Genomic DNA, 13970 nt, shown 5'->3' with positions numbered 1-13970 from the left:
TTTTGCTTCTGGATCACGGTCTGCGAACCGTGGGACTACAGCTCTAGCATTAATTTCAAATTAAAAACACTTTTAGGAACTATGGGTGCCCATGGATCTAACCTGGATGAAATCCTGGCAGAGGACATGCACCACTGGTACAATAAGTTCATGAGGGAATCTCCGTCAGGGCTCATCACACTCTTCGAGCTGAAGACCATGCTACAAATGCAAGGCATGACTGAAGAGGCCAGCAGCTATGTTGACCAGGTCTTCTTCACCTTTGACATGGATGGGGTAAGAGTATTGGACAATTTCACAATATAGTTTCACAATACAATTGGTAGGGTTCTAAGATCCATCAAATCAATGTCTCAAAAATGGCATTCATTGGAAAGAACTAAACCTTTTGTAATCATTCTTAGTAATATTCTGTTCAAACGGTGAGATCCATATCTGACCTAGTAGTTATCTGTAAGGTGCAATAATATGAAGCATACTCCTCGCAGTGCATTTATAACAGGTAATGTCTGAATAATCTTTCTGATCTTTGATAGGTAGTGTTTAATGTAAATAAAATATTTTTTTCAGTTAATAGAAAGCTAACAATATCAATAGTGAACTAAAAATTACAATGTTGTCTGGTAGTAGTCCTACATTTCTTAAATCATAACTGTATATATTTCAGAATATTCCCGTTTGAAACAACACATTAATACATTTTGTTGCTTTTTTTAATGTTAGTACTTAAAAATGCTGAATAAATCCATTATTTAGGAGAGCAAAGCAAATCCCGTTAAACTAGATTTAGAGCAGTAAGGTGCAAAGTATAAAATTTTGTGTAAAAATCATAGTACTATTAAATTTGTTAGTGGCTTTACTGGTGGATCATTTTAATTTTTGCCCATCCCTTTTTCTTTAAAATTTAAACTGAATATAACTGAGTAATACTTGTATATTTTCATTTGACTTAAATCATAATAATAAATATTTCATTTATTTGCAGGACGGATATATAGATTTTGTAGAATATATAGCAGCAGTAAGTCTACTACTGAAAGGAGAGATTAACCAGAAACTGAAGTGGTACTTCAAGCTCTTTGATCAAGATGGAAATGGAAAGATTGACAAAGATGAGATGGAGACCATTTTCAAGGTATTTACATTTAATTTGGCTTTCCATGCAAAGGAAGGTCTCGATAACTCAAATCATCATCAAAATCCAGTAACTCCTACAGCTCAAATACAGAGACAATGGTGCACTAGATGAAGACTTGGTAGGCTGTGATAGAGATTAGCCTTTGAAAGGGTTAAAAAGAAAAGTCTGATAAACTCCCAGTCACCGGTTGTTCCTAATCTTGGCACCTAAATCCTTTGTGACCTTTTTCTTGTCTCGTAAGTTTCAATAGCATTTTACATTAAGAACTCTAATGACGTCTATCCTTTGTTTAATAGTTTGTGTGCTTTATTGATCAACATGAACATCTGACACTCATTATTGTATATAAAAGGTGGCTTTAGTGGGACATTGTGATTGGGTGGTGGGGCATTGCCTTAGTAAATTGTCCTAATAGATTGATTGCAATCTGTATAATCACGGTTAGTGGATGCTCACGTCACTTTAGATGTCCAGACAAGTATTAAGTCTAATCTAATATAGAGAGTCACCACTGAAAATGTATTTCAGTCAAATCTTAGGCTTAATCTGAGTATGATAACTGTCCCTATATAACCTAGAGACTACCTGATAGCTGAGCTATTGGTCTCTGTGAATGGAGTTGAGAAACACTGTTCTAGTGAATTTAATATCCTTCTGGAGACCCAAAGACCTGAGGTATTCTTTGTCTTTAACACACTGATCCTGCTCTTGCAGAGCTTGATATTTAATTGATCAGCTTGACCAGGTTTACTGGGGCAGGAAAAGTCAGAATAGGTGTTGGTAATACAGTTCAAACAAGACTCCTGCTTTGCAATGTGTAGATCAAAGAAATGAAACTCTAACAAGGCTGGCTGTTGCAGGGTGTTGCAAAACTTCCAATTCTTTGCAAAAGCTGTTTTGCAGGGAACATTAGACCAGCTGAAGTGTCTGATCAACTTACATGTTGATCAGCCACTTGTTGATCACTTGTAGGCAAGTGAAGGCTTTGAAGAATACACTGGTCATGCCCTTGAAGTCACTATGAGTATAGGCTGCTATTCCAGGCCATATTTGCAAGACGTTTCTGATTGGAACAGCATCCTATGGTCTAACAGCAGACCAGAGCTGCAGCCTAGGCTTTAGGACACAGCTAGGATTGCAGAGAAGTGGAATCCCTGCACTGGAGTTGAGGACTCCTGCTTGTAAACTAATTTCATGGGTTATACTGTGTGTTTAGAGCCAGAAAAATGGTTGGGAAACATTAGACTAAAAAACTGAACTTGAAAAAAGATGAAGAGGAGGTGGTGAAATGAAACATTTCACTAAAGCTAAACCATTCCCCATGTTTTCCCACAGGCCATACAAGACATCACGCGTAGCTATGAAGTCCCTCCAGAGGAGATTGTCACACTTATCTATGAAAGGATCGATGTCAACAACGAAGGTATCACTTTAATATGCACTTGTTCAGCATTATGATTTCCAGACATTAATTGATAAGGTTCACTCTTGGGCTGTGCTCGTTAATTCATTCATTCATATTATGTATAACTCTAGATCTTTCAGATAGATGACAATTTAGGGGGAAAAAATCAACAGTGTCCACTATGAGCGAGCAAAACTGCTTCAGTATCTTTGTGGATGTACTGTATGTCCTATAAAAGATATTCTCAGTTAGTGTTGTGGTATTCTCAGCCACAAACACTCCACCCACAAGTAAATGGAGAGTCTGATACTTTGAGTGCACTGAGCTTCACTGTCAGGATTCTGCCAATTGCATTCTGATTGGCTAACTGCCTCCTTCTGGATATGCCAAAATAGCAGACTTATGATTGGTCCTATTGCGTGTCAGTTAGATTTTTTTTTCCTGCAGTAGTAGGCAGGTCTTGGCCGTATTATGTTATGAAAAGTACCGGACTCTCCCTAGAATCTGGCAATGTGAGGCTGGAGTTGTGGTAATGGTGATGGAGAGAACTGCATAACACAAACCCAAAACTCCCCATGAGAATTTCATTGGGCTGAGACCTGTAACTGAAATTTAGACCATAGTTTAAGTGAATAATTTGGTGACCCCAGACATCCTATGAATTGGAGCGTTGTCATCCCGGAAAGGAGCACTCTTATCAGTACAGGAATGCTAGCATAAAGTCAGAATAGTGTCATCTTACTTACGTCTTCTGCTCTCAAATGCCCCTGTAGATTAAGGATCCCCTCACTGCAGGGTTTACATATTCAGACTTGCACCATTTCCTTTGTGAATGCAACAGTTGTCCACTTGTGTAGAATATGGTGAATGATGTCTTGTATCATTACATTAGTCCACATCTCTGTAGATCAGGGCCTATGATACGTACACCACTGAACCCTCATCCCAGTGTAATATCTTCTGCTGTGAAGTTGAAATGAAAAAAGATATTTACTTAATAGTATCATGCAATACACCTCAGTGGATAAATCTACACTCAAAATGTTCTGTAAGTTTGTTTCTAGTCTATAGATCCTGAACCAAAAGTAACCCAATGTATATAAATCATAAATACTGTCCCTGTAAGTGTCTCAGAGCACCCTATTTTCTGTCTCAGGTGAGTTGACTTTGGAGGAGTTCATCACAGGGGCAAAGGAACATCCAGACATTATGGAGATGCTCACCAAGATGATGGATCTAACTCATGTTTTGGAGATTATAGTGAATGGCCAGAAAAAGCCTAGCCAAGCTTGACTGTGTAATACCAAGCATTTGGGCAAAAATACTGTCTCCCCTCATCATGTGAAGACCACCAAACTGTGTTCTGCAATCTTACCATTTTCAGTGTTTAAGAAAAAAAGCAGGAATCCTGAGGGAGAATGAATGAGGGACGTCCAAAAACACTTCTCTGCCCTCATCCTCTGTCTTTGTGCCTCCTGAGCTGACAAACAGCTCAGGCTCTGACAAACAACTCCTTGGTTTGAATTGGTTCATCAAGTGAAATGGCCCCAGGGGCACAAGGATGGACTTGGATTAGCTGGAAACTCCACAGTGGGAGATCCATCTTTGTAATTGTAATGTGTTTCTAGAGGTCTCTGAAGGAGCAGCTGAAATGAGGGACTTTAGCAGGACTTCTAGAACCTAAGGCCTCTGTATACTTCTTGCAGATAACTGCTGAGAACACAAACGTGTCACACTGTTAGTAAGTTGGCAATCTCAATGGATGAAGTTACTAAGCCTGTGATTGGATGCTTTAAAAGATGCAACACGAAGAATGAAACCACAGAGTGTATGAATACTTGTAAGAGCCCAGATGTAGTTTTGTAATTTGTGCAAGCTCTGTGTTGCTGAAAGTATACTGAGGCCTTTATCCACAGTGCAGTAATTCAGAAAGCACCAGCTACCAAATCCAGCCACACAATACTAATGAAACACAACTAATACCACACAACTAACAATAATAATAATAATAATAATACATTCCAAAAGAATTTCAATGAAACATTCTGTCTAGAGGTTCTATAACATCCAAGTGTACCACTCCTTTACCATGTATGTGTGAATATGTGCTTGATCTCTTCCTCATTTGTAATTAGCTTATGTGTAGGTTCAGAAACATGTAGGAACACTGTCTAATTGACTCAAAGTCTATTTTTTGAATTATTTGAAATGTCTCTAAAACTGCCTTAAATAAATTGTGATATACAAAGTACACCTTCTGAATTTATTCATTATTTCATATGGGATGTTATCAGCACTTGGACATTGACACATTGGCACAGCCGTGGCCTGGTGGTTAGGGAACTGGGCTCGTAACTGGAAGGTTGCCGATTCGCTCCCCAGAGTTGGTAGGTCATGACTGAAGTGCCCTTGTGTGTTCACTGCCCCCTAGTGTTCACTAGTGTGTGTGTAAATGTGTATTTCACTGCACATATTGGGTTTAATGTGGAGAATTAATTAGTCTGTGTGCAAACACAGTGGCCAATTAATTGATTCTGATTCTAATTAATAAAAATCAGTACACTCATAGTTGATATAACATTCTAATGTGACAATTTATCAATTCAAACTTGTCAAACACAATTGTGGGTTTTGTAAAAATATTTGAAATATTGTTTTTTTTAACCCTTATCATTAGGCAGAAAGAACACATGCATGGTGCTATTGTGACAAAACCCACCTTCTCTTCCTGGATGAGGTACTTGACTGGTGATATTGTGGCACCATGTCACGGCAGTGGAGACAGGATAATATTAGCCAGTCTTTACACAGAGTTTAAAACACTAATAGATAATCCCATCCAGGATGGGAAAACTAGCTAATCCGAACATGAGGGTGGAGTTTAATCAATTACAGATAGGAACAGAATAACAATGTGGAAGTAAAAAGCTTAAACTCTTTGTCAAGAGTTTTTAGCAACATTTTAGATGTTTTCTACAGTTGTCATGTTGAGTGCTACAAGCTATTACATCGTAATATTTATCCTGTTTCTTCAATATTCAGTGTCCTCGTATATTAATGTCTCTTTATTTCTCTCAACCAAGTATAAGACATTTTTAAGAATAATGTGCATAATGTGTAATGATGAATGATGCATAATAATCTGGGTGATGTTAAAGTGATGAGTATCAACCGCCCTGAAAAGGCACTCTATTATTAGAAAGTTCATTATATGGGGCATGAGCTACAAACCTTTTTGCTTTCAGACATCAGGTGAGACCAGTGAGGTCTTTGAACCAAAGAAGGACTACAATCTACAAAACAGTGACCAAAAAAGAAAAACTAAACAGTATCCATTTGGGCACGGTATAGTCTGTCAGGAACATCAGAAGACCATTAAGTAAACATTTTAAAGGTATTTTTGAAATTCACCTAGATAACCTCACAACCTTTCCAAATAAAAACCGCCAGCAGGGATTGCAACAGGGATTTAAATCTGTGTTTAACAGCTGATATGGCTGAACTGGATAAAGTATACCGTTCTTGCACAGATTTCTCTTCACAAAAATAATAAAAAACATTATTTATCAAATTTGTATTGTATTACAGTTTCAAGTGACACATTCAAAATCAAACTCCCTCCCACATTTCATCTGGAATCACAGTCTGGCACTAACAGTGTTCTGGGGTGCGTTTCCTGATAAATATTAGTCTTAGCAATTTACGAACAAAAGCAGAAAGAAAGACAATTTTAGGAGTGTTCCCCAAAAGCCTTCTTAGTCTCCATAATTACAAATGAGTTTGAAGTACTGTAGTTCTTTGTAGACTCCAGGAGAAAGGCACCACCTGTCAAAAACTGAACCACTGATTTACATTTCATTTATGTTACATTTTCACAATATTATAATTAGACCAAATAATAACCAAATAAATATTTATCATACTGGTAAAAAATTACACTTGATATTCATACACACTCAGGAAAAAGTACAGGTACATTATTGTCACTAAGGTGACAATTAAAAATGTGACTTTAAAAGAACAACAGTGGTTTTTAAGTCCACTTGTGCTCCATAAAAGAACATTCAATTCTCTTCTACAGAGGGACAGGAGGATATTACATTTTTGAAAACTAATTAAACATTTTTATAATAGAACGGTGTAAAGGTTCAAATAAATAAATAAGGTTCTGCATGTGAAGTGGGGCGTATGTAATCAACACAAGTTTAAAATCTAAAAGTATGTTCCCTAACTGAATGTACTGAATACATGTACTTGAGCAATTATGTACTGCCACAGTGACAGTTTTTGTTAGAGTGAACCGGTTGCATTTCAAGCCTGTAAACAGGCGCATGATTAACCCTTCATGTGTCAGTCCAGAAGCAGCTCAAACTGAATTCAACCCTGAATAGGTAAAACAGAACAGGCAGAAATGAGGGAGAGTGCACAGCCAACATGTCCAGCATTGCCAGTCTAACTCTTAGTTACTTATTCGCGTAAATGTTTAGTCAGTAAATCAGAATGGTTAAAGGTGACATTTACGGTAATGGTATTTCCTCACCATTTACTAACTCTTCAGTCGGTTTGTTGCTCGAAACGAATCTAACCTATTTACAAATCCCAAGTTGCTGTAAATGGGTAAAAAACAAATTGTCTCAGGCTGGAATGCTAGGTTTCTCTTTCTGTTTATGGCAGAAAAGCTGCATTTTGGAGGATTTTAGACAGTGTGCTTATGAAATACTTGGTTAAGATGTTTTGGGAATACCACCCCTTTAATTTTGTGTTAACACAGCTTTAAAATGTAATCCTCAATATCAGGAGGTTAACAGTTAGCAAGCAATTTTTTTTATAGATTATCCTTCACATTCTGAAACAGCTGTAATACTGACTCATAGTGGCATGGATACATTTAATAAAAGTCTTCTTTAAACATGGCCTCCATATGCTCTATGGAGTGTAATCTAATTCATTCAGGGACTAGAAAAATGTGTGACTCTTAATCTCATGATGTGCACTTTAAATATTTATTTTCATAAATATTGTTTGTTACATTTTGGTGCTCATTGCTCATTTAAACCAAACAATTTCAGTTTAACTTATTACAAAAAAAAATCACATATTTAGTTGCATACTGATTTTGTTCAAGGGGTTCAAGAGAAAGTGGCCCCAGCTTATTTCCCTGTAGCTCAGCTTTCATGTATGATATAAGATGTAATCTGACAATAACAGACATATTGGGAATAATCCTTATCTTTAGCCAGACTCGTTATCAACTGATGCAACTATTGCAATGTTCTAACTTCAGATTTCAGGGGCACATTGTACATCAGGTACAGTATGTGTCAATCTGTTATCTGTTACTCAACATCCAAGTCACACTGCCAAGTCTGTGTCAGTGTCAGTCTAGTGAATGCATTGGGGATTATTATTATTTTTTTAATTAAACAGAGTATTGGGGGGTGGCACAGTGGTGCAGCAGGTGGTGTCGCTGTCAATGAGCTCCTGGGTCCTGGGGTTGTGGGTTCAAGCCCCGCTCCCGGTGACTGCCTGTGAGGAGTTCTACCCGTGGTGTGTTCTACCTGTATCCAAGTAGGGTTCCTCCAGATGCCACAAAGGTGAGTGTGCGTCACCCTGCAATTAAGTGGTGCTCCAGGGTGTGTTCCTGTCTCGTGCCCAGTGATTCCAGGTAGATGCCAAACCCGTTGCATAGAGTTAAACTAGATTAGATATTATGCTGTTATCTTGCAGGTGTACCTTACAAACTCGCCTAAACCATTTTGACTAATAAATTATTTCACTGCACATGTACATTAATCAACATATTTACTGAGGTAAACACAGGCTTCAGAAAATAGTAAATACTGTACACGACTTGCCAAATATAATGGTCTGATCTGCAGCACTTGCTTGGGGTCAATGTCCTGCGCTGAGACCACTGTCCGTAATGTGTCCCATGTCCTTGAAATTGGCCGGTCAAAATGTAAGCTTGTGAAAAATCCAATGATGTAAGCAGTGGTTGCTCCATCCCAGTCTAATCAGATCAACATGTTTACACAACAATACTGGGTGATAGGCCCTCCTCCCAGCACCACACACACTATATAAGACCACCAGCTCACACTGTCCATTGCACTCAGACTCCCTCAGCTGCAACATCCCCTCTCCAACAGAGCAGGAGCTGCTTGGACCTCTCCAACAGAGCAGGAGCTGCTTGTATATACACCATGCAGAGTGCCGAGACCAGGCTTAACAAAAACTCCCTGCTGCTGGCCCTCAAGCGCTACAGCTCGGTGGTGAACAACATGGAGCAGACTATTCTGCTGCCCAGCCTACTCAGAGATATCCCTTCTGAAGATGCAGTGGACTGTGAGGCTACAGAAAACAGCATGGACCTGTTTGAAAGCTATCACCTGTTGAAGGTCATCAGGAACACAGTGGAAAGTGGTCTTGTGCCCAACGAGGACAGCAAGTTCAAGAAAAACACCGCCCTGCACAAAAGCCTTGAGCCACTGCTGGAAGCAGATCCCGAGGCCATTTTCTACTTCCATTTGCATGGTCTCTTCTCCATCATGGGTAACCTAACAAAGAAGTCGCAGGACCTCACAGAAAAGTACCTGGACATTATTGGCATTGGACAGTAATTTAGACTGTTAGTCAAAAGGCTACATTGTCTGCACCAACTGTATTACGTTAATCCACATCATCTATACCTCTGAGCTGACAAACATGTTTATGGCAAAGTAAATCACAATGTCAAGTGCAATTAAAAAAATTAACTAGTTTATTTGCATCATGTCAAGATCGATTTAAAAAATGAGCAGATAACACACAAACAGAAACTTAAATGTGCATTTTTTGGTGTTATTTCAGATTCTTTGGTATTTCTTTTGTATTATTTTGTTTTCAAAAAGGAGACAATTCTGAATATGTACGAAAAATCACCATTCATCAGTTTTTATTAAACTGCATTTTAAGCCAAATCAAAACCAATGATGCCTATTACTGTAGATGATTGATATATATGGCCATCATTCCAGTTTGAAACTGAAAAAAACTGTACTCTCAATATGTGGTTTACATTAGTGTTAAATAGATAAACAACAGGCAATTAACCTCATTTAAATGCACTGTTTTCAGTTTCATAAACTATGTGAAACTGATTGGGATTGCGAATGTAATATTCACAATCTCACTTTACATTGACCTTCATTCAAACGAGAAACCCAATATTTCAGATAAAAATCAGCAAAGGTTTTACAAACTCTAATGTGATATTACAATAGGAGGAGCTCTTCATTAGCCTCAATGTATCCGCTTAAGAGGAATGTATGATATGTGGCACAAAAAGAAATGTTTAAATAAATAAATAAATAGAAAAAAAAATCAATAGCATATTTTATAACCACTAGAGGTCAGACAAAAGGCAAATAGAAAAACTGAGAACAGGCCCAACCCGACCCCTGCAGTGATTGATAGATAGACTAATAAACAAATAAATAAATGAAACCACAGTGAGCAGTTTAAGGTTTTTTAATTGTTTAATCAAATATTAGAAACAACATATTCAAGAACTTATGTATCATACATTTATTTTGGGAAGTTTTAACACATCATCTAAAGACAGATGGAGCCTGACGTGACAACTTCCAGAATGCTCTTCTCGTTCAACACATTTGACCAGCACTTCCACTCAGCGGATTGGGTGAAATGGCTCCACGATCTCAGAAAATGTCTTCTTTTCTGAATTAATAGCATAATGACAATCACAACATTTTTAATACCACAGTCAGTGTCAAGAATAAATATTGATTAAATAAGCAATGCTGCTACTCCTAGTCTAAATTTTGCTAATTGTCTGTATTCATAAATTATACAGAAGACATTAGCTTCTACATGCTGTTACCTTTCTCTGGAAAGTCCTCCGGGTGTACTCGGATGTATTCATTCATGTCTCTGTCCAATCTGGCATATGTGTATTTCTCATACTTGGTTAAATGATAGCCAATGAACCAGCCGACGGTCACGAACAACGCTTGTCGGTGAACACCTGCAAAACACAATATTCTACAGGTAAGAAACCATGCATTTTCACTGTAAGTCAGAAAGCAACATGTACACTAATGAACAACAAAAAGAGAGTGGTGTTTAAAAATAGATATCAAGTTGTTTTAAACTAAATAATGACATGGACCCCATATACACCCGCTTCAGAGTTCATGCACCTGGCATTGTGATATTACATAATGTCATAAGATATTTGCAATTCCTTACATCGATCCATTATCTGTAAGTGCTTATCTGGTTCAGGGTCCTGGTGGGTCCAAAGCCTACCTGGAATCATGGGCAACACACACACTCACACATTCACTCACTCACACCTACGGACACTTCTGAGTCGCCAATCCACCTACCAACGTGTGTTTTTGGACTGTGGGAGGAAACCTGAGCACCCGGAGGAAACCCACACAGACACAGGGAGAACACACCACACTCCTCACAGACCCGGAGCGAGTCACCCGGAGTGGGAATCGAACTGGGTCCCTGGAGCTGTGTGACTGCGACACCACCTGCTGCACCACTGTGCCGCCCCAATTTCTTACATGGTTCTCAAAAACATCTATTAACAACATTTAAAATTCTTTGGGTCCTTGTGACTAAGCACACTCAAATGGTTGTGCTGTTTCTAATAAAGGGATTTTACTTGTTAGAGTGTAACACAGCAAGCAGACACAGTTCTACTGGAAAATGTTTACATATCTGAGCCAAAACAATGTCTATGTTTCTGTGTAGATTATGAAGACATATCTTGTTTCTACAGTTTTTTTTTTTGTTTTGTTTTGTTTAAACACACTACATAAAGAAAAATTTAGTTGAAGCTATAGTGCAGATGAGAATTGAAACTGATATTAAATGTTAATAACTACAGTTTATGCTGTAACATTAACCCAAAGAGTTTTTTTTTACCTTATTTAAAAATGGATTGCTGAGGCCTTCATTTTATTTATATAATAATTTTGTTACATCATTCATTCACACTGCAGTACATATTTTCAAAACAACAGGGACAACATATCCCTTTTTCCAATCACAAATTTGAATGTCTCCATGTCCTGAAATGTCTTTTGTTCATGTTGTTTATTAATATATTGTTGCTGTCCAATTAAAATTAATTTAAAAGAATTAAATTAAACTTGTATCTCAATTTTCGTGGATTTTTAATTTGCTAAATTATTTCAACACTGCAACTGTCTTTCACACTGTGTTTGATTAATGGACCAGTTGAAATACTCCAAAATTTCTTTGAATAAAATCTTTTTACACTGACTTCCATTGAAAGTTAAGGTTTTTTTCCTGCTATTTTTCTCAGTATAATTATATAATCAGTATAATTGTAGCAAAGTGTTCTTTAGAGCATTCCTTGGATATGTTCAATACTTAACAGCAGCGTTCACGGTTGAGGACATATCCTCAACATTTGGTACTCTCCAGTCTGTATGCATGCTCAAAACCTGTCTGTGTGTTTACATCTTGCCCGGTACGGTAGGCTTTCACTCCCTCTGCTCCTGGCAGAGACATCTGAAATTTTTAGACAATGGAGAAAAGGCCAAACATTGAAAAGCACTAAACAAGATGAGGATATTGCCCTATTCATGCACCACAGGTGGGTAATATTGGGTATATTTTTGCTGCTTCAGAATACTCAAGTTGGAATGTCTCCAAACTCTGGAGAAGGCCAACTACATTACCGACGATGCTACAAAACCAAACAAATCGAGTTACAAATGAGTTTTTGTGGTTATTAAAATAGTAAATAAAAACTTAGACAAGTTAAATTTCAGTGAGGTTTCCCCTCAAACATACCATTCCACCTTCCATTCCTAGACATGGAGTTTCTGATCATAAACAAACCAGAGAGAACAGAATTTCCCCCCAGTCTTAGACATCCCCTTTAAAATACAATAACCAGCTGCAGCTTATATAAAAACGAGAACATAGTTTGGCCTGTTTAATATGCATCATGCATATGTCACGGTACACTTTTATAAACAATGTCAGTGCTTTGTCAACCCTGCCTAAACCACACAAAATCAGAACCACATATGTTGGTTTAATTAGTGGATTATGTGCCTGAGACCTATGTAACAACTGTATTCAACAGCATGAGTTCTAACTTTAGTATTGTCCTAAAGTTATTTTGTGTAGTATCAGACGTGGGTAGAACAAGTCACCCCTGTTCTCCAAAGTTGGATCCAGTGGTTGAAAGGTACAGTCAGTCATTTTCTCCATTTGATTTGGCTTTACAATAGGAACAGTCATTATACTGACCTGGGTGTGTCAGAGTTTATGAACTAACGCTGTGTCTTAAACAGAAAGTAGCAACATCAATGCCTTGCTGCCTGTCCTGTCTCATGAGTTGATGCCTTAGAAGGCAGTGTTCTGACATGAAAGTAACTGTAACATAATTGAGACATGCTTCAAAGACCGCAATGTCCCATCATTGCCATGGTACAGACTGGCAACAACAATTAAGAAAAGCATTTTAATTAATCCCACTGTTAACTGAACACAACTTCTGTGACTACTGAGGCTATTTCTGGACTGAAAAAATGTACTCAAATGAAAACTAAGCTACATTTGTACAAAACTTATCTGGGTCCACTACATCAATGCTACTTCTGTCGTTTTCTTTTGACACATGCTGCTGTCTGTGTTCTCTATAGAGCTTACATGGTACATTGATACAAATAAATTCAATTCTCGCGTAGTGTGTTACAGAAACGTTTTTAAATGATAAATAGTTTGCTATGGTTTGGTGCACCTTTAAAATGACTTGTGTCTGACAGCTCCTCTGGGTCGGTGTAGTGTTGGGCCTATTATTAGTTCGTGCATTTATATTTAAGACGTTAACTCTAAATTCAGACTGGTGCAGCTACATGAACGGAGACTAATATGAACAGAGCAGCAGAGTGATCAGCGGGCGGCTGTGAGGAGACCCACCGGCTCTGAGCGCAGGTCTGCGGTTAAGGCTGTTGTGGAGCAGCGCGGTCATCCAGCCCGAGAGCCCGAGCCACACAGAGTTTCTGTTAAAAATCCCCGGGGGAGGGAGGACCTTCGCCTCGTCGGGCAGGAACACCATGTCCGCAGAGCAGGAGTGAAATTCGGACGTTTATTCAACGTTTCAAACCACCACCATATCACCCCCAAACCAAGGGCAATGTTTAGGAGGAAATGCAGTACATTCCGTCCGTCGGGAACAACGTGTCGGTCTTTCAAAGGTTCCGGAGTCCATCACTGATCTCTAACGGAGGACGAGAATGATTTAAACAAGATAGTGTATAAAACATCACCTTTTGCGAAATGTAGAATCAAATAATGCTGCTGTTATAATCCTACTATCAAGGATTTTTTTAAACAATGACATACAGAGGAACAGGCAGCTGTTATCAT

The 13970-nt window shown here is 38.2% G+C and overlaps 3 protein-coding genes across 3 annotated transcripts; 2 read left to right on the top strand and 1 right to left on the bottom strand.

Annotated features, from left to right (window-relative positions):
• Positions 1–81: 81 nt before the first annotated feature.
• Positions 82–3836, top strand: guca1c (guanylate cyclase activator 1C). The gene is made up of 4 exons (XM_066641782.1): positions 82–276; positions 986–1135; positions 2474–2561; positions 3700–3836. Exons 1-4 carry the CDS (start codon positions 82–84, stop codon positions 3834–3836), a joined length of 570 nt encoding a protein of 189 aa, XP_066497879.1.
• A 4839-nt stretch (positions 3837–8675) lies between these two features.
• thrsp (thyroid hormone responsive) lies at positions 8676–9576 on the top strand. Its single transcript, XM_066645274.1, has one exon. It carries the CDS (start codon positions 8747–8749, stop codon positions 9161–9163), a length of 417 nt encoding a protein of 138 aa, XP_066501371.1. The 5' UTR covers positions 8676–8746; the 3' UTR covers positions 9164–9576.
• A 466-nt stretch (positions 9577–10042) lies between these two features.
• On the bottom strand, positions 10043–13807 carry ndufc2 (NADH:ubiquinone oxidoreductase subunit C2). Its single transcript, XM_066665777.1, has 3 exons — positions 13521–13807; positions 10426–10569; positions 10043–10262 (listed from the first exon to the last, which is right to left on the bottom strand). Exons 1-3 carry the CDS (start codon positions 13657–13659, stop codon positions 10213–10215), a joined length of 333 nt encoding a protein of 110 aa, XP_066521874.1. The 5' UTR covers positions 13660–13807; the 3' UTR covers positions 10043–10212.
• Between the last annotated feature and the right edge of the window lie 163 nt (positions 13808–13970).

This window comes from Hoplias malabaricus, chromosome 1 (assembly GCF_029633855.1).
Source record: "Hoplias malabaricus isolate fHopMal1 chromosome 1, fHopMal1.hap1, whole genome shotgun sequence".
Classification (NCBI taxonomy): Eukaryota; Metazoa; Chordata; class Actinopteri; order Characiformes; family Erythrinidae; genus Hoplias; species Hoplias malabaricus.
Note: the sequence above shows the minus strand (reverse complement) of the source record. Positions and strands in the feature narration are given on the sequence as shown.